Source organism: Patella vulgata, chromosome 5 (genome assembly GCF_932274485.2).
Source record: "Patella vulgata chromosome 5, xgPatVulg1.2, whole genome shotgun sequence".
NCBI classification, from domain to species: domain Eukaryota; kingdom Metazoa; phylum Mollusca; class Gastropoda; family Patellidae; genus Patella; species Patella vulgata.
Genome location: NC_065883.2, coordinates 11,092,340 through 11,118,188, shown reverse-complemented (window position 1 = coordinate 11,118,188; position 25,849 = coordinate 11,092,340). Strand labels below are relative to the sequence as shown.

General features: G+C 33.5%; 1 protein-coding gene across 8 annotated transcripts in view; it reads right to left on the bottom strand.

Moving 5' to 3' along the window:
* Window positions 1–3,207: 3,207 nt before the first annotated feature.
* The window catches only part of LOC126821934 (calpain-9), a 61,848-nt gene continuing 39,206 nt past the window's right edge, over window positions 3,208–25,849 (bottom strand). For 2 of the 8 annotated variants that reach the window (XM_056100988.1, XM_056100981.1), the window contains exons 11-22: window positions 25,133–25,169; window positions 22,933–22,986; window positions 22,021–22,068; window positions 20,793–20,810; window positions 16,604–16,742; window positions 15,157–15,168; window positions 11,421–11,479; window positions 10,308–10,376; window positions 9,381–9,459; window positions 8,628–8,744; window positions 7,569–7,627; window positions 3,208–5,754 (exon numbers count right to left, since the gene is read on the bottom strand). In XM_056100988.1, the coding sequence (XP_055956963.1) occupies window positions 5,728–5,754; window positions 7,569–7,627; window positions 8,628–8,744; window positions 9,381–9,459; window positions 10,308–10,376; window positions 11,421–11,479; window positions 15,157–15,168; window positions 16,604–16,742; window positions 20,793–20,810; window positions 22,021–22,068; window positions 22,933–22,986; window positions 25,133–25,169 (718 nt within the window). In that variant the 3' untranslated portion in view covers window positions 3,208–5,727. Of the gene's footprint in view, window positions 5,755–7,568; window positions 7,628–8,627; window positions 8,745–9,380; window positions 9,460–10,307; window positions 10,377–11,420; window positions 11,480–15,156; window positions 15,169–16,603; window positions 16,743–18,828; window positions 18,868–20,792; window positions 20,811–22,020; window positions 22,069–22,932; window positions 22,987–25,132; window positions 25,170–25,849 lie in introns of all 8 variants that reach the window. The other 6 variants (XM_056100982.1, XM_056100983.1, XM_056100984.1 and 3 more) reach the window with 6 other exon arrangements.

Here is a 25,849-nt window from a genome sequence, read left to right as displayed (position 1 = left end):
GCCCCCTAACTGTCATCGAGCCCGCACGCCTATGAATAGCGTAATCTCGATTTTATCACTACCGTTGTTAAGATAAAAAACAAGGTCTCGATTACTCATTTTTAAATCAAATTATTAAAATGACAATCGTGTTTAAATCTGTTCAAACTGACAACCATCCGATGATCAGGAGAGTTGATTATGGGCTTGACATCAATGGCCCTTGAATCGGATTCAAATCTGTTGAAAATCGGAACCATCAGATGGCATCAAAAGTTCATTTGGCCTTGCAGTGTTAATAAATGTTTAATTAATAATTTATATAACATTTGAGGCCAAAAGAAAGATTTGCAATAAGTAGTTTTAGCTCTAACATAATGCATTATCATTGTTTGGGCCAACCGAAACAATTTTCGCGTCATATAGGTTTATAGGTAAAGGGGTGTTTTTTTTTATTGTCCACAACGTCACAAACCTTTACCTCTGACGCCATAACAACCGTGTGATGAAAGGGGAAACGATGCCATAAATAATTGTTTTTCGATTTGTTTCCACGGTACTTTTGTCGACAGATTTCTAAAGAGAAGGGGGTGTTAAAAGATGGGGAACAGTCTTGGAATGAGACGGCGTGTGGAACTTCCAGACGAAACGGAAGATGTCGGAGGGGAAGCTGAAAATCTGGACGCCGAGAATGATGATATAGAAACGCTTGAACTTGAAGAAAGTGTTGCTCGCGCGAACATTGTGGTTAATGTGAAGAATTCGCCAGACCGGGAAAAACTTAGAAGACATGTTTTAATGAAAGATATTTTCCCAAAAATCAGAAAAGCAAGGGTTAACAGCAACGCTACGCAATTCTGGATAAGCCCGTTTGAAAGGCAGCCGTATAGCGAACCAACGATCAAAGCAAACGGAGAATATTCTTCCGATGAACCGGGGACATTACATTTCCCGCGCTTTTTAAATAATTTGATTAATAACACGTTTCGGCTCCATATTCGATTAAAACATACGAATGCCAAACCCGAAATTCTTGAAAAACACCCGGAAGTGGAATATCTAATGAGAAATTTGAAATTTATAAAAGTTAAATTGATGCGTCATCCGTTAGATAGTAAAATTAAAATTAGTATTGAAGAAAGTCATGGCAGAAGAAGAAACACGTCTCTTCCCAGATTTCGACCCATGTATGGAAGATTTCTATTCTTAGATCATATTCAACCGAGTCTTTTTATATCCGGTAGGTAGATCAGAGCGAGAGAGAGAGAAATTGGGTTTAACGTCAACTCGACACAAACTAGGTCATCACGGGACTAACATAGGTTTAATTTATTTCAATATTTCGCTTGCCCGTAGGGTTCTTTAGGAGTGGGAGGAAACCGGAGAAAACCCACGAGGTTGGACAGGCGACCCTACTCCTTGTCACGTACAACCGGGGATTCGAAACCTTGCCAGTAGACTTAATGACAGGCCTTATGATACAGCGCACATATGCTAACCATTCGGCCATCCACCCCCGTAAAAGTAACCGTATTTTAGTGACATAAAATAATAATGACCAACTTTATCTTTTCAGGTGGAGAATTTATGTTAAATTTAACTCCACCACAAGAAGGCAGTCCGGGATCCAGGACTGATGATAATGGAGAAGTTCCGGAGATCGTTGGTTATTACTCCCGACAATTAGATTCCAATCCTAATATAGTAATGGAATGGTCTGTAGCGGTTTGGAACTGGTACAATAATACAGATCATTATCATTTACATAATATAGAAGAACTATAAATAACTGGGCATAATGAAGTAGTAATCAAGGTGTTTATCACAAAGAACTCTAAATAACCGGGCATAATTAATTAGTAATCCAGGTGTTCAATCTAGAATTATAAATAACTGGCCATAATTAATTAGTAATCCAAGTGTTTAATGCAGAAGAACTCTAAATAACTGCGCATAATATTTAATCAGTGATTTCAAGGTGTTTATCAGGTACGCTCGGAGAAAATACTTTAATGTAAGTCGGCCAGTGCTGGAAATTCCGGAAATGAATTAATTTTATTTTATTGGGGAGAGTGATCAAACCTGTTTGAAATATTAAAGATCTTATTTTATTGCTTTATTTGTTTGTTTTATGCCGTAATGAAATAAAACCAAAGCAGAAGCAAAGCTGAGAATTGTCCTGACCAGTTCATTTTGGAATGGTCTCTGACGGACAATAATTAGGTTCCATTAGGGGACAGATTGCAGCCACAGCTCTAACCATAATCTCTGTGTGATTTATCAATAACAATTTAACCATAACAATCTCTGGTTGATTTATCAATAACAATTTAACCATAACAATCTCTGGTTTGTTTATCAATAACAATTTAACCATAACAATCTGTGTGATTTATCAATAACAATTTAACCATAACAATCTCTGGTTGGTTTATCAATAACAATTTAACCATAATGATCTCTGGTTGATTTATCAATAACAATTTAACCATAACAATCTCTGGTTGATTTATATGGGTATCCCATAATTTCCAGTGTCTTGTCATTCTGATGGGTCAAAAAAATTAAAATAAAAGGAGATTGGCAGTGTGTTCCAGATCACCTAACAGTTAGAAATCGAAATAAGAGTAGGCTGTTGTACTGCTGTATGGGCAAAATATTTCTCACAGCACATGTTCATTTTACAACCTGATTGGTGTAGAGACGTAAGGCATTAAAAGCCATTCCATCTTTATTAGCTTGGTTGGTGAAGTAAAGGAGCCACAGTGGCTCAGTGAGTAGGATGTTGGCTCGTTAACCTGGAAGTCCTGTGTTCGCTCCCTGCGTTCGTTGGCCGAGATTTTTTAGGCTAGGATTTTCCGACAGGGTTCCCCCTTGTCAGTGGTGAATGACAAAGGGCCTGGCAAGGGACAACGTAGAGTCATTCAGATGGTAGGCCATAGCGCCACTGTCCGGGCAAAATTTCTCTCTTAGCACACACTGCGATTGAAATTTCATCGATCTACGCTGTTGGAACACAAAAGAAACTACCATCTTTTATTGGTAGAGGAGAAAAATCTGATTAAATTCATGCTGCAAGATTTTCTAGCATTGGTATGCCCATTTTGTTTTTTTAATTAAATGGTAAATAATCAATCTGAATACATATTGATTAAACGTGGACTAAGCTGTGAGAAATTTGATATTTTAACGCATCAGGACTTCAAGAAGACAAAACAACTGATAAAATCCTTTATAATCCAGTTTTATTTTCACTGAAAGTAAAAGTTGACAAAAAAAAAAAATGACACAAATATGTTTAGCAATAGCAAAACATATAAACATTAATAAAATTGGTGAGAAATCTACCAAGTTTTTTTTTATTTCTACAACACTACGTACAATATAGGGGCAATTTAACAATAATATAACTTGTTAGAAACTTAGTAATTCACTTTATGTCTGAATCCTCCTAATGTCGATATTGCAGCCTAAAACATTCAAGAGTACGCTCGTTTATAGGGTTTAACATCGGCTTCTACCTAGGGTGATATCGCAGACGAGAGTTCAAGACAACCTGATTTCAGCTTTTTATATCAATTTGATAACTGGTTTAACAAGACTGATGTATAAGCTCTAACTGATTGGCTGAAATTTGAACCCCATAAAACACTTTTTTAACCAATCAGAGCAGATCAGATCCATCTGACCCATATTTAAGTTATTTATTTTCACAACTTCATTTCCTCGGGCCTTATTCAGAAAATTTTCAACTAAAATATTATAAGAATGATGTCTTTTCATTGGTTACAAGCTAAAATTTGTACAAGGATTTTTATTCTTAGCCAATGAAAATGTTGAATTGTTCAAATATTTTAGTTTATGATTTCGTGAATAAGGCCCCCAAAATAACCACCAAATGATTCAGATTATGACAAGTACCCATAACCACGAACATATTGTCTTTAACAGCATTAGTCCCCAGAGATTCATATAAAATTGACGAGATAATGCACCAAATTTTAGACAGAAATAATTTGGTTGAGTCTGGTGAATTTAAAGTTTTAACAATTTGTATAAATGGTTATTATGTATTATTAAATTTAAATAGGTCTAAAAAAAAAAAACAACTTTCTCTATAAACAAAAAATCTAAAACAAGACGAGGGAACATGAATAAATATTTGAATATATTATATCTTTCATAGTTTACATATTGCAATATTATATAGAATTGATCATACAAAAACAAAATATTTAATAACTAATCTCAAATTAACAAACTGATGTATATGTGTGTGTTTGTGCACTGTAGCAGGTGCCCCTATCATAAAGACCATATTATCTTTAGACTCTTGAGTACATATTGTGATATGATGGTAGCTTCTCAAGGGGTCGATTCACAACAGGGAGGAACTACATTACTCCCTCACGGTTTCTCTATTTTTGTGTTTGTACATTATGGCAACAATTTTAGGCTACACTAATTTTAATTTATATCAGTCATGTAAACATATTAAAATTTTGCTTCCTTTCAAAGGTTTTTAGTTTCAAATAGTTAGGTCTTGTAACAGTAAACAAAACATTACATTAAATTGGCTTGGCCTAAAGTGAAAGTAGTGTAGACACTTTTTACCCGCATAAACAAAAGAACAATGATTCCAACAACATTATACTGCATAGTTCATTTAAATATAACAGGAAGTTAATAATATAAAAGTTCATGGAAAATCGTAGAAAAAATGATATATTACAACATAAATTTAGCATGATAGCATGTAGGCCTACCATTATTATCTATTATTTCATGAAATATTTTTTATCACAGGCAAGACAAATGGCCGGTAGAAGCACATTAGTGATTGCAGTTTCCGACAAATTTAGCGAGGCCACAATATGTTCAGAAAGATATTTCATTTTGTAATTATATTTACAAAATGTTGTTTTTTTTCAAATAAAAATCTAACATAAAAACATGGTTGGTCTGAAGCTCATTAGCATAATCTAAATAGTTAAGTTACCATGGATACTATCAAGATACAGTGTGAGATTCAAATTATTAGTTATACAAATGAATATACCGGTAATAGAAACAGTGTACAAAACTACCCTTAGTAAAGAAAAATAAAATCCCTTTTTTTCTACTTAATAAGCACATATTCCTATTTCTTCTTTATGGATATTTGTTTTAATATCATCCACAAAAATTTTCTAAGAGGTCATCAAAGCTCAAATCACCATTTTCCAAAAATCTGATTTTTCTTCATGGTTATTTTTTAAAAAATAATGAAAAAATATTTTTCCTCTCCAAGGTCATTCATTGATTTTATTCACTATAAACACACATTTCTTTGCTGATGGGAAATTTTTTAGCTTTCATGCAAACATATTTGTTTTATTAAAGGTCAAAATTACCTTTCTTAACTAATTTTATTTGCTATTAATATGATTTTCCCAGACAACTGTTTGCTTAACAAACTCTCCATGATTGAAAGAATCACTCGATTCAATGATGAATCTACGAGAAGGGTCAAGCACAACATCGGTTGCGCTAACTCAGTAAAATAATATGTTTTTCCTTAAATCTAGTTACAAATAAAAACAGCAGTAACTTGAAATTTTAACAAACATTTAACAGTGGTAAAAACCAATAAAATATTATGAATAATAAAGTTGTTTGGGTTATTTATATAATAGTTGGGGTTTTTGATGTGGTTTTATAAATAGTCATCGTAGTTGCCTTCTTCCTCTTCTGAATGAAATGCTAGATTTAAGAATACATTGTTGTCTGAATGAACTGAAAAGAGAAAAGGAACATTATTACAAGACTTAAAGTTACAATTTCATATTTTCTAAGAAAGTCAAAACATAATTATTTCTATGTCTTTTGCTCAATAGGTTGTCAACTCACTATTATACGATCATAGGTTATCTTTCTCACACTTAAAAATCTTCACACCGGAAATAATAACACAATTACCTCCCAATTAACTCCCTTGTTTTCCTATTCCCCACCATAGAATAGCTATCTTCAAAAGTTTGAATTTGAAGTTAAAAATGATATTTTTGCCAATTTCTCAACTGGCAATAGTGAATTATAGGATTAATAGGATTATTCTTTAACAAAGTAGGACTGTTTATAGATACCATCTATTTTAGGGCTTTATTTTAATACATTTTAAAAATATAACTTAAAAATATGAAATTGTAACTTTAATATAATCCTTAAAGATACATTATGTAAGGTTTAGATGAAGAGCTAACCATTCTTGCTATATTATAATAACTCAAAAATAGATAATGTAAAATGAAATAATTGAAAATTTAATTCAAATTACTTCACTCTGGGCCAAGTTATCACTGTTTGTAGTTTTGACAAGATGTGTGCATTGTGGTAACCAGGCCACTGGTATATTCGAGACTTGGCCTCGCTTGCCCATTTTTAAATCAAATTTTGAAATGGCAAACTGTTCTAATCTAGTTAAAATCTTGAGTATCTGGTGCCATCGAATATTGATCATGGTCTTGTTTTGTTAATAAATGTCTAATTAATAGTTTATATAACATTTCAGCCCTAAAGAAAGACCTGCAATAGGCAGATTTAGCTCTTGCATAATGTATGTTAAAAGGGTGTATGGCTCTATTCATTTTCATCTGCTTAGTCCATTCTACACGTTTTTTTATTATTATTTTGACGTTTGTGAATCAGCCATTACTAATTACTTCCGCATTGTCTAGTAGGATATGTTTTTCTTTGTTGATTACAAATGGCACCCGAAACCAAACAATACATGACTGGTGTAGGCCTACTGATTATCAAATTTTCATTGTGTCTTAAATATTGGGTATTAGGATCCTATATTTCCACGGCAAAGGTGAAAAATTAAGCTTAAAGCCTGTTTACAATTTTGTCCTTTATAACAAAGAAATAAAAAAGACAGTAACAGAACAAGACACTTAACAAATACTCAATTTCGAATATTATCGAAAGAATTGAGTTGGGGATTTAGCTCCTTTAAAGACTGGTTGCATTACATCTTTCTTGAAATCCATTCACTTGATTTGATATTTGTTTGCAATATTTCTTGCAATGTCTGTTTAGTTTGTCTTTTCCGCAGGTTTGTCTTGAGATATGGGGTTTAACGACCACTCAACACAAACTAGGTCATTTCGGGACTAACATATGGTTCAATTTTATTTTAATAATTCGCTTGCATGTAGGGGTCTTTAGCAGTAGGAGGAAACTGGAGGACCCAGAGAAAACCCCCGAGGTTGAACAGAAACTTTATAAGACTGTAACAAACTGCCATTATTAATGTACATTAAGCATGTATATAGTTACTATAGCAACACCACTGACTAATCACAAGACATAATATCGTGCGCAACCAATATTCTGTAGAATTGGTAATAAGACTAGATGTGACACCTTCAACTTTTCAACAAGAAACCAATTTCAGTCGTTAATTGCAAAGATGAAACAAAAGTAAAAATTGCAGAAGTTGAGAGGTTAATAGCCTGTTGGGTCTCCATCCAAATATGTTACAATTCCGATTTGATAAATAAACGCACCAGCCCACCAAACACCCTGAGTCACGTAATAATACTTACATTATCAATATCAAATGATGCAATTCCCTTATTCTCATGATCGGCCATCTTGAATGAAGCTAAAATAATATAAAATAAATTTAAGTCATTTTGCAATTAGACGGACACAAAATGCTATGAGGGAAATTTTGCTCAGACAGCAGCACTATGTCCTACTCTTATATCAAATTCCATCTGCTAAGTGTTCTTTTACGTGCACACCAACGTGTACAGGGGAACTCGTTTTTTTGTCACATCCAAATGACCATACGTTGTCCATTGCCAAGCCCTGTGTCCTGCACCAATGACAAGGGAGAAAAACTCATGACTATCCTGATGAACTTTCTTCTTCAACTGCAGGATATGGTAGATAGTAAGAGGCATGATTACAATCACACAGTCTTAGTGTGTTGTGAGAGAGAGAGAAATGGGGTTTAACGTCCACTCGACACAAACTAGGTCATTTCGGGACTTACATATGTTTTAATTTTATTTACATAATTCGCTTGCGCGTAGGGGTCTTTAGCAGTTGGAGGAAACCGGAGGACCCGGAGAAAACCCACGAGGTTGGACAGGCGACCCTACTCCTTGCCACGTACAACCGTAGATTCGAAACCACGCCAGTCGACTCAATCCAACCCCCCTTAGTGTGTTGTACATGAAATCGTATTCTGTTGCATGGAAGTAGTTTCAAGGAACAGGGATGTGGTGACCCATGATTTTGCATGAGGAACAAGACCCCGTCCGGGTCCCCCAAAACAAATATTTAAATGTGTATGTGGGTAAGGGTTGGGGAAGCCCTCCTAGTGCCGCTGGGAAATATTGGGCTGTGTGGAACATGCTAGAGTTGATATGTAGCATATCTGAACCATGGTATATATTTGACACTGGTGAAGCATTATGATTAGGATTATAATGTGATTTTTTGCCATTTGCGAGGGGTCACAAAAACTCAAGGGGGTGCAAAAACTCAAAACCATGACGCAAAACGCATCACTGCGCCCCTCTCACTTAGCCCCTGCCAAGGAATAGTGGGATGAAAGCATCCAGAGTGATGGGAAGAAGGAAAGAAAAACTTACTGAGCATAGTTTTCAATCTGATGGCACAAACAACAAAGTCACCAAAATCAACAATACCATCCGAATTACTGTAACGCATAACAACCGAGTGGAAGGTAGAATTACTCAATTTAAAACCTGAAAATATACAATAGTTAATCAATATAAATAACATGAATGGAATTGTAATATCCTACTTTTCTGCTCCAACCAGGCTAATGAAAATGGTAATCAAAACAAAGTTAAGACAGAGAGAGAGAGAGAGAGAGAGAGAGAGAGAGAGAGAGAGAGCGAGAGAGAGAAATGGGGTTTAACATCCACTTGACACAAACCAGGTCATTTCAGGACTAACATATGGTTCAAAATAACCCCACCACCCCTCTACACCAAGCACAAAACTTTAAGAGAGAGAGAGAGAGAGAGAAATGGGGTTTAACATCCACTTGACACAAACTAGGTCATCTCGGGACTAACATATGGTTCAATTTTATTTCAATAATTTGCTTGTGCGTATCCGCCTTTAGCAGTGGGAAGAAACCGGAGGACCCGGAAAAATCCCACAAGGTTTGATTGACAGGTGACCCTACTCCTTGTCGCCTAAAACCGGGGAATCAAAACCGTGCCAGCTGACTCAATGACAGACTGTATGATACAACACACACAAGCTAACCACTCAGCCATCTAACCTCCCCCTCTATATATACAGGGTATGTAATTTTAAATAGAGGACAAATAATTAAACAACATCTTAGTATTATAGAGAAAAATTCTTACCAACTGAATTGAGAGCCTTTCTTAATTCATATGAATTCAATGTTCCACTGGCGTCGTGATCAAATTCCTTGAAGACTCTCTAAAATCAGATATAAAACATACCATGTAATTTACATTTATAATTGAAGTTGCTGACAAAAAACACAATACACAGCAAACACACCTTCTGACAATAAGCAGTGTTTTCTTGGGAAAATAAAATTTGAAGTCTCTGACAAAAAACAATACACAGCAAACACATCTTCCAACAATAAGCAGTGTTTTCTTGGGAAAATAAAATTGTGTCAGGCTTCAAGTCAACAGTCAAGGCATGTTCCTGAAGCAACGACTGGCCGTTGCTTGTTTACTTCACAATTCCCAAACCTATAGCTATGTTATCTACAGACACACGAGCAGTAGCATCCAATCAGAGGCTGTGACATCGCCATCTCCACGGAAACCTTGACATTGAATGAAACTTGAACTTTGCAACTCGATTATCACAGGTAGAATTTTTAGCTTGAAAGTGCGAGACCTGGTATTTACGACGAGCGAGGAATCGGATAGGTTCACAAGTTGGGCTTGTACCCAATCGAAATTAGTGCTGAAATATGTAGGGTATTACGTAAAGGCCTTGATAAGATGTACATAGTTAAAGCGAGATCAAGCCTTCTATTGAAGATGCAGTCAAGGTTACACAGTCATAATGACACCGATTATACAGTTTATTAGATGAAGACCTGCCATAAGGTCAAATCTTCAAAAAAACTGAATGCATATCGCTGTCATCGATCGATTGGAAATAGTGCTCACAAGTTGTATAATTTTTTCACTATCAGTAATCTCTTTGTAAATTTTTTGAAACCTTTGAAATTTTTAATACAAAATTATTACATACTAGAGAAATCTGAAACTAGTTAATGATACAAAAAAACTATTTGTTTTTACCTTCCATCTTCTCAAATCTGTCCATAAATCTTTAAATTCTTCATAACCGAGTTTACCAGATAAATCACCCTGTTATTCGTTAAGGAATCAAATCATGATAGAGCTAAAGGATTGCTAAAACCTTACTGTCACTTCAACACAATGCAACAGAGAAGGTGGAGGATGAGGATTTTGCTTGTAGTCAAATGAAATGGGGTTTGATGTTCTACTTTCCTTCATGAAATGGAATGGAATGGAGGTTTAATCCATAAAGTGCATAGGTCATTATATAACGTCCTGGACAACTGCAACTCACTGTGTGTAGGGCGTAATATAACGACTTGGAGGTATTTTCCTCAACCTATTCTTAGAACATAGTTCGTCACTTGGGAATTCCTCCATGATCGCAGCATGTGTAGGACGTTATATTACGTCCTAGACAACTGCATAATATAATGCCTTGGAGGTATTTTCCCCAACCTATTCTTAGAAAACATAATACATAGTTCTTCGTCACTTCATCAAATTAATTACACAATAGGGGGTAGATAACGTTTTAGAAACGTCACGCTTAACAGGTTAATGGTGTACATTTCTGCACCAACCATGCTAATGTAGTGTGGTAGAAGGGACATTTTGCCCCGACAGCAGTGTTTCTGCCTACTCTTCATCAAACTCAAACAGTCACAAGTTCTTTTACATGTACCTGGGGGAACTCATTTTTTGTTTCTCATCCCATCTGAACAACTAGACTCTGTTCCTTGCCAGCACCTTACTCATGGACTTGTTCAAATAAAGTGAATAGGGTATGTTATGAACAATAGTAAAATTTTTCCGAGGTAACTACCATTTGGAGAGAGAGAGAGAAATGGGGTTTAACGTCCACTCAACACAAACTAGGTCATTTCGGGACTAACACATGGTTCAATTTTATTTCAATAATTCGCTTGCGCATAGGGGTCTTTAGCAGTGGGAGGAAACTGGAGGACCGGAGAAAACCCACGAGGTTGGACAGGCAAACTACCATTTGGACAATTCGGTTTGAGAATTCTTAAGATTCATATATGCCCTTGTATTGACAAGAAAAGGCCTGTTCATAAAAATTATATTTATTTTATAATTTAATAAGGATACATCATTCATGGCAACCATACTGCGACAAATATCAGTTGCAAATCCATCGAAGGTAAATTCTGCAAAAACAAAAATACATAAAACTTTTAAACTCCTGAGGTTTTGTAATTTTTTTTATAAATTTCCTGTATTTCTGCACTAACAATGAATGCTCCTGGTTTGTGGCTGTTACATATAAACATTCAAGAAATAGTCCAAATAAATAATAAATCATTCTTATATTAACAAAATATCAAAACATTAGCTACACTACAAGAGATTCTCTTGTCCATATTATAACACTAACATAACAAAAATATTTAAATTGGTTAAGTCAAGCTTCCATACAATAATTTCAGTATGTTTTTATCCGAATGCTGTATAATTTTTATCTAAGACATTATATAATTTTAAAACTGCTGTATCCTCTGTCACCATGTTAGTGGAAGAAGGATAAAGCTTACATTTTATAATACCAATATTATTCTATAATGAGAAATCTCAGCCAGTCACCTATTATTTGAGGTGGGGGAAAAAAGAAAAAAGATCCTCCAAATTTATATAAATAAAAGTAAAAACTCAAACAATGTTTGGGCTATTTCCCAGTGTCGTGAATATTCTGTACATATATGGTCATAGTTAAGCTAGCTCTCATCTTCCTGCTGACATCTCCCATGAGCGATCAGCTGTCTTCAATGGTTGTGTTTGAGACTACAAAGATTTTTCTTGACTTTATAATCAAGACTACTAGCTCAGCTCAGATGAAGCCTACTGGGCCTGTTTTACTTCATACATATTATTTTTCAAATGTATTATCAAATTATGTTGCTGGATAATACATTGGCCTAAATACAGATTAATTCTCAAGACAGGATCATTTTAGCTTAACCTTATATCACATAGCAATTACCTCCCTTGGTCCATTTTTTCAATGAAATTGTAAGGACCATCTTTTATTAAGACTGACTACACTTTTAAGCTAATACAAAGCCAGGGAAGGTTGAATTGGTTGTAAGCTACAGCCAATAATTCATGCATCTGAGCATTTCTATGTGCAACAGCCTACACTTAAAATATATTCAGCTCGGTCCAATTTTAGTGATGATCATATGATCAAATTTTATATCTGATTGCCGAAAAAGCCATAATAGGATCACTGGTTAAGTAATTACATGTTTCATGCACTTGAAGCATGCCTGGAAATAATAATTCTAGTTGTATCTGACAAAATGTCTGACATAACCGAACAAGCACCTGCCATTTTAAAATTGTGTCAGTCATGTATTAAAATAAATAAAAACACAGCAATGAAAAATCGTGTTAGACAAAATTGCAGGGGTTGTGACTGACAAAGTCTGAATCTGAGTCAAAGTCTGTGACCAGAGTCGGACAAAATGACAGGCACGAGACGGATGGTGCCTGACAAAATCCAAATGTCTGTGACAGGTGCTTTATTTCCAGGCTCGATTTTAAAATATTTTTCTTGGTGCATTACACTTATAATAATAATAATAATTGATATATAACGGCTACACTGACAGCTGAAAGGAATGTATGTATAAATAATAAGCTACAAAGACAAAGCTGTGTGAAAGTATAGAAATCGTGTCAGCAGCAGAAAGTAAATATGAACGCCTCATCCATCCTGTATAAAAACAAGAACTATTTGTATCAGGAACTGAGCATGACATCATTGCAGCCATCTTGAAATTGTGACATCATATCAAAAATGAAGGAACAAGAGAGAGAGATGGGGTTTAACGTCCACTCGACACAAACTAGGTCATTTTGGGACTAACATATGGTTCAATTTTAGTTCAATAATTCCCTTGCGCATAGGGGTCTTTAATAGTGGGGGGAAACCAGAGGATCTGGAGAAAACGCATGAGGTTGGAAGGTGACCCTACTCCTTGTCACATTCAAGTGTGGAATCGAAACCACACCACACTTGACTCAATGACAGAGCTTGTGATTTCATGTGCATGCATTAAACCACTGGACCCCCCCAAACCCTCTGAAGGAACAAGAATGCTCAAGTTTCATATCAATTGTATTTGAATTGGAGGGACAAAGAGAAATGTGGTTTAACATCCGCTCAACACAAACTAGGTCATTTCCGGACTAACATATGGTTTAATTGTTTTTATTTCAATAATTCGCTTGCGTGTAGGGGTCTTTAGCAGTGGGAGGAAACCGGAGGACCCGGAGAAAACCAACAAGGTTGAACAGGCGACCTTACTCCTTGTCACATACAACCAGGGATTCGAAACCACGTCAGTTGACTCAATGACAGGCCTTATGATACAGCGTGCCATCCAACCCCCCTTGAATTGGAGGATCTTTATTTTAACTGAGAGGGCAGGTGTTAAGCCACTAGTCCACCAAACCTCCAACAGGAACAAGAATGCTAAGTTCCATATCAATCATACTTCAAGTGGCAGAGCCTTAAGGCTTTTTCGAAGAGCGTGCCCCCAAGACGGAGAAGAATAAGATGAGTAGTGCACAGTTCCTGGTCCATAAGTTTTCTAAATAATCAAAGAAATATAAAAAAGTTAATCTAAAGAGAAGCATTTCTATCAATGGCGACCAGGGAAAATTCTATAAGAAGTGACAACTACCTGTAGCTATAAAACCACACCAATTTGATCAAGTTTTAAAAAAAATAACACAATTTGAAGTCTAGTTCAGCAATCAAGCTTATTATTTATTTGTTTAAGGTTTTTCACTGAGCAAGAATGTGTGACCTCATTTTTAAAATTTCCTTTCCTAGCTTTTAAATTTCCATTCCTAACTCCTAATATTAGAAATTGATCTTTTATGAAAAACCAAACCCTAACACAATGATAATGGGCCTCATTCCTAGACCTCGACAAATATGAATACTTCCATTCCTAACTTTCAATATTAGAAATCGTTCTTTTATGAAAAACCAAACCCCACACAATGATAATGGGCCTCATTCCCAGACCTCGACGATTTTGAATAATTTCACCCTGATTCAAATTGGAATGGCTTAATAATTAATAATCATTTCTTAAGATGGTAAAATTCAAAATACTAAATAAAACATGCAACATGGAACTATGTTTGTGCTGATACAGATATTTTTATTATAAAATATCATGGACATCTAAACAGGGATCACTAAGATTTAAATAATAATGAACATATCTTTTTTTGGATTAAATGAAATGAAATGGGATTAATGGCCTACTTTTCTGCACCGACTGGGATAATGCAGATGTGCATAAGCCATGTTTGACAGCCCATCCGTTGAGGTGTCTATTACCCCAACTCCAACTTTCTATACTTTTCCCCCGCCCCTCTCTTTTGGAAGTAAAAATAGACCATATCAAGAATGATTTATATACACAGTGAGACAGATGAATGAATGCGTTCTTTCTATCTAAAGATATGTTCATTAAAAAAGGCATTTATCAAATCTGTTTGTCATAGTGATTTTTTATAAAACCAAATTAATCGGCAAATTATTTCGAAGGTCGTTTGGCTTTCCTTCTAAATCTTATTCACGCAATTAAATAAATATATATCATTTTTTTGCAGACATCATTTCCTGTCTCCATAGTAACGAAATCAATCAGATTTGACAAATGCTCTTTCCATTATTACTAAAATTAGTCGCTAATTCATCTAAAGTGTTAATCACAAGTCAACTAACGGTTACAAATATCAGTGCAAATTATTTTAAAAAATAGGTTACAATAATAAAAAATCCTTTCATTATTTAAAATCTTACCAAAACAGCCCTCTGATAAACAAACACACAACAATTAGATTAATGTTAATTATAAAAACGTGCTTTCTGTCAATTACCGTAATATGTAATTAAAGGGAAGCTATTCACATCAAACATCAAGTTATAACATTAATAACAAATATGTATTCTACGATTGGGTACGAATACATGTTATTATTAATACTGTCAATGCGAAAATTCTAGAAAAATCGGGGCCAAAACTTTCTTCTGCAAAATGAAGGATATATTCACTAAGAATACCTGGTAACAAAGACTTAAATATATAGTGGATAAGGTCAATGGAGTAAATTCTAAAAAAACAAACATTTTGTTAGGTGCTTACAGTTCCCAGACCACCATGTTTGGCAATATTTAATGCTCCAGTCCTGGGTATAGTCAAAGAGAGATGCTCCAACCCAGGCTAAACCTGAATGCCCCTCCCTGAGCTAAAGCTATATGTTCCAAAGCAGGCTAAAGCTGGATGCTCCAACCTTTGGTAGATTTGGATGCTCCAACCCAGGCTAAATCTGAATGCTCCTACCCTGGCTTAAGCTCCAACGCAGGCTAAAGCTGGATGCTCAAACCCAGGTGAAAGCCAGATGCTCCAACCCAGGCGGCTAAAGATGGATACTCAAATCCAGGCTAATGATGGACACTCCAACCCTGGTGAAAGCCAGATGCTACAATCTAAGCTAAAGCCAGGTGCTCCAAACCCAGGCTAAAGCCAGTTGTCCAAGCCCAGGCTAAAGCTAGGGCATATACTTTCAGTGAAAATATGTGAATATGTATAGATTAGAAATTAGAACAATGCACATTAGTAAATCAGAGTCAAATTTAAGTGTTTCCAGATCTTTTTCAAGCACAATGCTGAAGTAGGGCAAACCGAAATATTAGTCGTACTTGGATTCGTTCAGTATTAAAAAAGTAAGTTTTGTTTTTCATGCATGCCAAAGTCAATCAAGTCTCTAGCGATGTTAGAATCATTAAGAATAAACAGTTGAAAACATGCTTCACTTCAAATGACACATTAAACAATTTCAAAGACAACGATATAAAATGAAATGAAACGAAAAGGGTTTCCCACTAACAACGATTTAATCTAAAACAATAATTACTAATCTATTTCATAGATTTTCAAAAAATAAATGGTATTGATATGTTATTGGGTCTCAAGAAAGATGCTCTTGTAACAATACAGGCAAAAATCAAAGCTAACGAATTTCAAAAGTCGAAAAATCTATGATCTAAAAAAGTTCAAATTTAAATGTTAAAGCAAATATTTCAGTCTATAAATTTGGTAATCTAAATAAATTCAAAAATAAAAAGCTTTTCTCTAATTTCTATGACAAGTTTTATAATTATCATGTTTCGTAGTAGTTAAAAAAAAAGGTATCTAAAAATCATGTTTTGTAGCCGTTCAAAAATAAAAGGTATCTCAAAATCGTACCTCTAGTGAAGACAGAGTTAAGAATATCCTTGAGTTCATAAGCGTCAATTTCCATATCTTCCCCGGCAACACGTCTAAACGTATTTTTAAGGGCTTCCTCTTGTTGTTGTTCTTCATCAGATGGTGGTGCGACATCAGGCTGAAAGAACCACATACATAAATTATTATCGATTTTAAAAAATTAAAAACACCGTCCCCTCGAAAATTTAATTTTGCATGGAGTTGATCAAATTATAGTTTTTAATCGAATTGTGCTACTACTGATACTAATAATGGACTATTTTTAAGCTGGTGCAATGATATTTCATGCTAAATATAGTTTAATTTATAATAATACTGTGCATATACGGTCCCATATACAATATATATATATGTTAAATATCTATTTATTAAGGCAACATATACATTTTATTATGTTAAATATTTATGTATGAAGACAACATTATATACAATTTATATGGACTATTTTTTATGTTATGTATCTATGTATTAAGACAACTATAGAGCATTTACATAACATTTACATCACGTATCGATGTATGAAGACAACTATATAGAGCATAGTTTTTATTAATTATCTGTTAATAAAATAACTTGGTAATAGAGAATTAGTTACACAATGCAATAACTTGGTTATTTTGTGAAGAATTTAGATACATCCCCCCCTCCCATAATTTTTTTTTTCTCTAAAATTGAATATTTCTTATAAATTTTGTATATATATGTTAAAAGATATTCCTATTTTGATTAAAAAGATATTTAAAAGATAATGAAGTTTTGAATTACAGTTTTTTTTTCAAGAACATTCTCTAATAACCATAGCTTCCCTATCAAGGAATACAGATATAGTGGTCTATTTTCTATGATATAAATATTGCGCTATAAATACAGATTATATTAAGCATATGGTATATAGGATATATATATAAAGCCTATATAATGATATCTATAATATAAGCTGAATACAGTGGCGTGCACAGGTTGGATGATGTCTGGGACCATCTCCTTGCTAATATTCCCCCCAAGACTCAAGTATATGGCCTAATACACAGAAATGTAAGAAAAGAAAACATTTTAAATATGTACAGATGAAATACACTTTAAATTCAAAGTCAACAGCGATAATTTAAAATCTCAAAATATTTTAAAAAATAATTTCAATCTGTGATTGGATCTCCCCCTCCCCCTCCCATGAAATGGAAGCCCAAGGCAATCACCCCCCCCCCCCCTCTGTACGCCACCGCTATAAAAGCTGCAGGGGATCAAAGTACATCTATCTGAAATTATTTTATTGCAATTATCAGAAAAGATTAATTTTACTATTTTTAAAGAATTAAATCTACTTTTGAACATCTTTACTAAAGATCATTTTAAAACTTGTTGTTTCTTTACTTGTATTTATGTTATGAATAAATTTTGTCATATATCATTACAATAATTTTCTTTCTTCTTTTTTTTTAAAGACAAAGTTTTATCATAATTAGCAACAGGATAAGCAAAGTAAAAACAGTTAAAACTTAACTATCTTATAGAATTAATACTATCAGTTTTATATCTAATTAATATATCTTTTCAATATGATATAAAATAAACGATTCTATGGAAGAAAATTACTGAAATTCAATTAAGGCAGGTTTTGTGGCGTTTCCGCACGTCTTCCTCGGTTACTTATGTATTAGACCATCTTGTTTAACGTCCAAACCATATGCGGAAACACTGTATCAATGCATACATGGAAAACCTGCCTAAGAAAGGGATGGGGTTTAATACCCACTCAAAACAAATCTGGTCATTTTGGGTCTACCAGTTTGCTTGTGACAAGAGTTTTTCCCCTTCAAAGTATAACTTTGATAAAATAACAGCTTTTGTCCGACATAGAATCATTTGGTCTTTATTTTAGTTTTCAATTAGTAACGCCTCTCTAACATGATTTTAAAACTCAAATATATTTAATTTATCCTAAAAAGAAAATCCCCACGAACATTATTTATACTTATTGTGACGAATAGTGAAAATTGAAAATTAAATGAAATTAAACATTAAACATTTCAAAATATATAAATGAAAATGCGCTAAGTGAATAAAATATGGTGCATAGAAAACAAAGGAAAAGAAATTCATCTAAAGTCTTAACTAAGATAATCTAAAAGGAAATTGAAGCATTCAGTGATTTGTGCTAAAAAAAACCTAACAAAAAACAGCAGCTAATAACATAAACCAAAAACCTCGTTAGAATCACCATTCTCATCATATTCATTGTCGCCCTGTTTAATTACACCAGAAAGCATTCAATATAATAAACTAAGGCATGCAGTAAATAATAATAACATGCATATAATCGTGAGAAATGTTTTACGACATTATACAATGAAGTGAAATGAAATGGGGTTAAATGTCCTACTGTTTTTCTCCGAACTGGGCTAATGAATATGGGCATACCCAATACAGTGTGCTATGAGGGAAATTTTGCCCGGACAGCGGCACTACGGCCTACTCTTATATCGAATTCCAATTGTCAAGGTATCTTTTAGGTGCACGCCAATGTGTACACGGGACCTCGGTTTTTCGTCCCATTCGAATGATTAGATAGCTGTCCTTGTCCGGCCCTCCGTCCTGCATCACTGACAAGGGGGAACCACACCGAAACATCTGGATGAACTTTCTCGGCCAATGCAGGGATCGAACATCCGACCTCCAGACTGTGACTGTAGTGCAAGATGAAATACAATGACAATGATCTATGATATGAGAGAGATGAGGCTTGACCCTATTTCTGGAAGATGACAATGGCTTCTGAAAACCCAATCCCGACCTCTGATCAATCCAACTAAAAATGTTATATGGTGCAAGAATTTGAAATCGAAACTCAGGGATTAACATCCACACTGTACAAATTAGGTCATTTCATCAGATCATGTGGCCACCCAGTCATGTCTTCTACGAACCCCAGATTCTTAAAAAAAAAGTCTAAAACTCCCCTAGATTCCATAGAACTGTCATGTTCCTGAAGCAACGACTGCAAGTTTTACAACATCTGGACGTAGCTAGATTACTTCACAATTCCCGAACTTATAGCTACGTTATCTACAGAAACGTGAACAGTAGCGTCCAATCAGATGTTGTTGTGACATAGCGATCTCCGAGGAAACCATGACATTATACGAACCTTATAGGTAGACATTTTAGCTTGAAAGCCCGAGACTTGGTATTCACAACTATCGAGGAATCTGATAGGGTCACAAGCTGGGCCTGTACCCAATCGAAATTAGTGCTGAAATATGCAGGGTATTACGTGAAGGCCTTGATAAGATGTATGTAATTAAAGTGAGATCAAGCCTTCTATTGAAGACGTAGGACTGTTTGATGACAGTGGTAAGAGACTTAAGCATATCCTTAATAACTATAGCTAACGCTGGCCATATATTGATACAAATATAGAATGGATGAATGATGGATAGTTATATTAAGGTTATTACAACAGTTAAAAACATAAACAATCAATATTCATATAAATGCAGCTGAAAAAAAAAACCTTATTAATTTGGAAAAAAGGGAAGACATCACAATTCTGAAAAAAAATGTTTAATTTTATGTTTCAAGACACAAGTTTGCATTCATCCAGATTCTACATAAATAATTACTTAATTTATTGACATAAAAGGATTGCTAAAACATTTCCCTAAAACAATCTTTGGCTTGAGCAAATTCAACTCCACCAATCTAGAATTTTGCAGAAGTTTTTGGATCAATACAAACTTTGAAGATTAGCTGAACAAAAATTAGAATCAACTGTGCCATTTGTCACATACAAAATTTAATCATTTTTTTTCCTTTTCTCTAGTCAAGGAAAATCATTTTAAAAAGGATGTCAATTTTTCTTAAAGTAATTGTTTAACCATTGGCGTACGGGCAATCTGACTTTTCGGGCAGACGGGTCAAGTGAAAAAAAATTATTTCATCTAGTTGGCTAACCCGAATTTTTTTAGGCATTTCAAGGTTACCCCCCCCCCCCCTAACAGTCATCCAGCCTGTACGCCTATACATTTAACAGTTAATTCTAAAGTTGTCCAGGCTCAATTATTACACAGCATTACAAACTTCTAAACCTCATTCATTCAATCTTAAAAACCCACAAAATTCAAACTTCAAAACTCAAACAATCATTCCAGTTGTTGACATCGCAACTTACTCTGCCTCCTCTGCCAGGCTATTTCAGGGAAAGAAAAAATTCTAATATTTTATTTCTACTCTTTTTAAATATTGTTGTGTTAGTAAGCTGACATTTAAAACTTATTTTTGAACGAGGAAATGACATTAATAGGGAGCGAGAGAGATATACAACATCGAACGAAAGAAAATCAAGTTGTATTAAGGAAAACAAGAGATATATGTATTCTATATAAAACAGCTACATTTGGGGTGAAGAGTTTTGTTAAGACACTAAATACAGATATTGAATAATTCTGAATACAGATAATAAATTAAGATATTTAAAGACTATTTGTACAACATTTAGTTGGATAGACATTTTAGAATGACTGGTAACTGTAGTGTTATTAGAAATCACTGCAAAAAAATTGGGTCATTTTCAAACAAGAAATGAAAAACGTCATGAAACATTTGGGATTAATTTAACAAGTGGGTCATTTTCAAACGAGGAATGAAGAAAGGGTAATATTTTTTTTAAGATAACGGAAACAGTAAAAGAGAATTAAGGGGTGTCTGATTATGAGTCTTCAACGTAAAATATTTCATTCCTAGAATAGAGACAGGTAACCAAAAATGACTTTTAATAAAAGAATAAGAGATAAAAACAAGTTATTCATTCAGATTTTAACTTTTGCTGTTTGATCCAGTTCTTATTTACAGCAATTTTGAGTTATGGTTATTTTTGTCAAATGCCGTAAAATTTATTAGTTTGATAGTTCGTCAACTGGAAAGAGATCAGTTGCCAGGCAACGAAACATAAACCCGAAGCAGCTGATTCTTGTAAGCAATCCACAAAAACGACCACATCCACAAAAACTGAATATAAATTTCAAAGTCAATTTGATGATGATGTTATCCATTATATCGTCCACAAGATATTTCAAAGTGATCAAGGACCATAACTCTGCAAGTAATTATCAACGAAAACAGGATTCTTCTCTCAGACGATGACAAGATTTTTCAAAGTGATCAAGGGCCATAACTCGGCAAATATTTCAGTGAAAATCAATCGACTTGCTAAGCTCATGTCAATAGCCGCACATAATTGTGAATGACTGTCTGATGTACGTACGTACATTAAAATGGATGATGTATAAATGTTGGCAAAAAAAATAACAATTCATATTCAAATTTGGAGCAATGCAGTTCAGTATTTTACGTTTTGTTATGGCAATTAAACAAAGGCATCCTTTTTGAGAGAATACTACCTTCTTTGGTGAACAAAACATAATTTTATTAGCCTGATTTTTCATCAACTGGAAAAAACAGTTCATATTCAAATTTGAAGCATGAAAGTTCAGTTTTTTGCATTTTGTTATAGGATTTAAACAAAAGCATCAAAGAATCTTCTTTTGAGAGAATACTACCTAACCTTTCTAGCTGATGACAATCGAATTGTTTTATAAAAAAGAATCAATGAAAAACTTAAAAGGAAAAAGGATAGGAAATTTGTATGGAAAGGAAAATAGAACAGAATATGTTTAGAAATAATTTCTTAAATAAAATTAAAAACAAATCATAAATTAAAAATAAAGTTTGAAAGAAAATAAAACAGAAATTTCTATATTTATTTAAAATTGAAACAAAATATGATTTCTGATAGAAACAAAACTATGAGGATATAATGAACATTTTTAAACAAAATTAAAATATATTAAAAGAATATAAAATTAAAATTAAAACGTTAAAAATTAAAACAAAATGTGATAAAATGTCTAAGTGAAACTCAAAGGTGAGTGCAGCAATAAGTGCAAGACAATACAGAATGATGAGAATTTTTGATTTTTTACGTCATGAAAGCTCGATAGAGACTCAAATACAGAATACAAAATCAGACATGTTGAAAATACAATACTTTGTGATGAAAGGTGTGCTGTGATAGGTACTTTGTCAATGCAGAAATGACAGAGGAAAATGACCGATGAAATACAACGTATGTAAAGGAAAAACAAACGTGAAACAGAAAAGATCACCACAAAGTCAAAACACATCATGGTGAAAGGAGCACTCGTTCGTTCTCATTTAAAAGATCTATATACATATCGATAGCATTCTCTCAATGTTTTTTTGTTTTTCACACAGTGTCATGCAGCAAAATTCACCCGTTTTTGTGGACTTACTACGGGTAATGGCTGTACTGGTTCTGGAATGGGTTCGGCTTCTCTTCTTCTACGCTATTATCAAATAGATGGCATGGTCAATATATATGTTATTGAATGGAATGGAGTTAATTTAACGTCTCGTCAACCTGATATTTTGATCATTTTGAGATTAACACATGGTTCTATTTTTTCCTATGGTCAAGTGTGCAAGCTAAGGAGATGAATTTTAAACCTCTTCCACCTATTATTTTGAGACTAACATGTGGTTCTTTTTTTACCTATGATCAAGTGTGTAATGTCAGGGAGATGGATTTTAATTGTCACTACAACCCATTAATTCGATCATTTTAAGACGGTGAAGTGTGCAATGCTAAGGAGATGAACTTTAAACGTCTCTTCCACCCAATATTTTGATCATTTTGAGACTAACATATGGTTCTTTTTTTTACCTATGATCAAGTGTGCAATGTCAGGGAGATGAATTTTGCCTAGACTGTGACATCTCCTACTAATCTTCATTGTCAAGGGTTCTTTTACGTACACGCCAATGTGTACACATGTAGACCTCATTTTAAAGGCATTTTCATACTTTTTAGCACTATTATATCTTTTTATCTATACAAAATAAGTTAAATTGTAAGGACTAATTTAGAATATTTTGATTAAGTGATGGTAAAGACCAACATGCTATATAAACAGACATAAACATATTTCACAGGAAAAGGGAATATCTGAAGAAAATAAATTATATTAGATCTAGAGAGTATATATACATATGTAGAAAAGTGAGTTAACGAGTTTACAAAGGGCACAGGAAATAAATTTAGTGTTGAAGAGAAGAGAATCATTTGACCAATATAATAATAATAATGCTGTTAATATTTATTGCATATTTATATATTAGTTAATTGATCTATATTGATTTATATACCAGAAGGTCAAAGGGTCAAATCATAGTAATAAGATTGTAGTTATAAACAGGTCATCAAATTATCACCTAGAAATCATACAGATAGCATCTCCATAATATCAACCATATATGACTGGTACCTTGACAACATTAGCCGTCTAATTCTTTTTGAAAGATTAAAGATATATCAGAATTATCTGAGAATCAAAGGGGTAGATCAATGGCCACTGTTGCACAAATAAAAAGATTTGTAACAAGCTCGCTTACATATGAACACATGAAAAAGTCACCTAATGTAGTCAAGGTAGTCAAGGTATCAGATCTCGACATTATGAAGATGCGAGAAGTTGAAGGCTGAAATTAAATCATTCTATATTTTATAAGCCATTCTTCATCTCACACACATAAGATATAATATCATATCAGCCTAAGAAAGCTGTCTATAGAAGCTGTATATGTAAGATATATCTCACTCATTCCAATAACATTCTAAATAATAGAATATAAATCAATTATCTTGATTATGTTATAATAATAACATTAATTATCTTAATGATAGAATTAATTCATATGGTGTATGCAAACAATCCATATTCCGATGTCTAAGAACCCTATATTGAGAACCCCATTATCAGTCGTCAACACAGTAACTGGCTCTAAGATTCCTAGATAAACACTCATGACAATAAACCCTTTTTTTATCTCTTTAAGTTATTCCCAAATTTAGAAAACTTCTGTCCCACTCATAATAGTATTTATTTAATTCATTAAACCTCTTTCTAGAATAAAATAATATTCATTTAATATATTAAATCCTCTTTCCGTTATACAATGTTAATTAATATATTAAAACATCTTTCCAGTATAAAACAGTATTTAATATATCACACTCTTTCCAGTATAAAACAGTATTTAATATATCACGCTATTCTATTTCCAGTATAAAACAGTATTTAATTAATATATTAAACCCTCTTTCCATTATAAAATTTGATATATTTGATATATTTAACCATCTTTCCACAATGAAAAAGTATTTACTTAATATATTCAAACCTCTTCCAAAAATAAAAAAATATTTATTTAATATATTAAAACCTCTTTCCAGTATAAAATAGTATTTATTCAATATATTAAACCCGTTTTCCAGTATAAAATAGTATTTATTTAATATATTAAACCCGTTTTCCAGAGTAAAATAGTATTTATTTAATATATTAAACCCGTTTTCCAGTGTAAAATAGTATTTGATAAATATTCATATTGAAATATTATGGTAAGCATAAAAATTGAAATATTGATCCTTACCTGTTCATCATTGTATGAGGTCTGTTCATCAATTTCTCTGGAAAACAAAAACATAAAAGATTTTAAGAGCTAAAGTCTTTAATTTTTGTCAAAACATACTGATGATCAATCTGATTAAAACACAGATCTTATTGGGTTTCGTTTTTTATAGTTCAAAATTTCATTTTACTTGTCTTCACAACACTAGGATCTGGAAGAGTTATTATATAAGCCGCTTTCTGGTTAATGTGAGGAATTAGCCAATGAAACGACGGTCATGGCAAGTTCTTGGCGTGCGATTCAGATGTTATGGTCTTGATAAGTTAATTAAAGTCTAATTAATAATTTAGATAACATTTCAGGCGTAAAAGAAAGACCTGCCATAGGCAGATTTAGCTCTTGCATAATGCACGTTTAAGCAGAGGGGTGGTTTATAAATTTTAGTTACATTTTTGGTTAACTTTGTTAACACAAGAAGGTACAAATGACAATATCTTAACATTGGCTTTATATGTGAGTCATACTTAATATTTGACCTAGGACCAGGTATTTCCTTAATCTACATCAGTGGTTCTCAACGGCACACCTTGGAGCACATGAAAACTTAGCGGCACACCTGGCTAAATACATATGAAAATATTTGAATTTTAAAAAACATGGCAAGTCAGACGGCATACAACTGTAGACAGAGACTAGTCATAGATACATAGTATGACTCGAACTAAATAAAGAAAAACA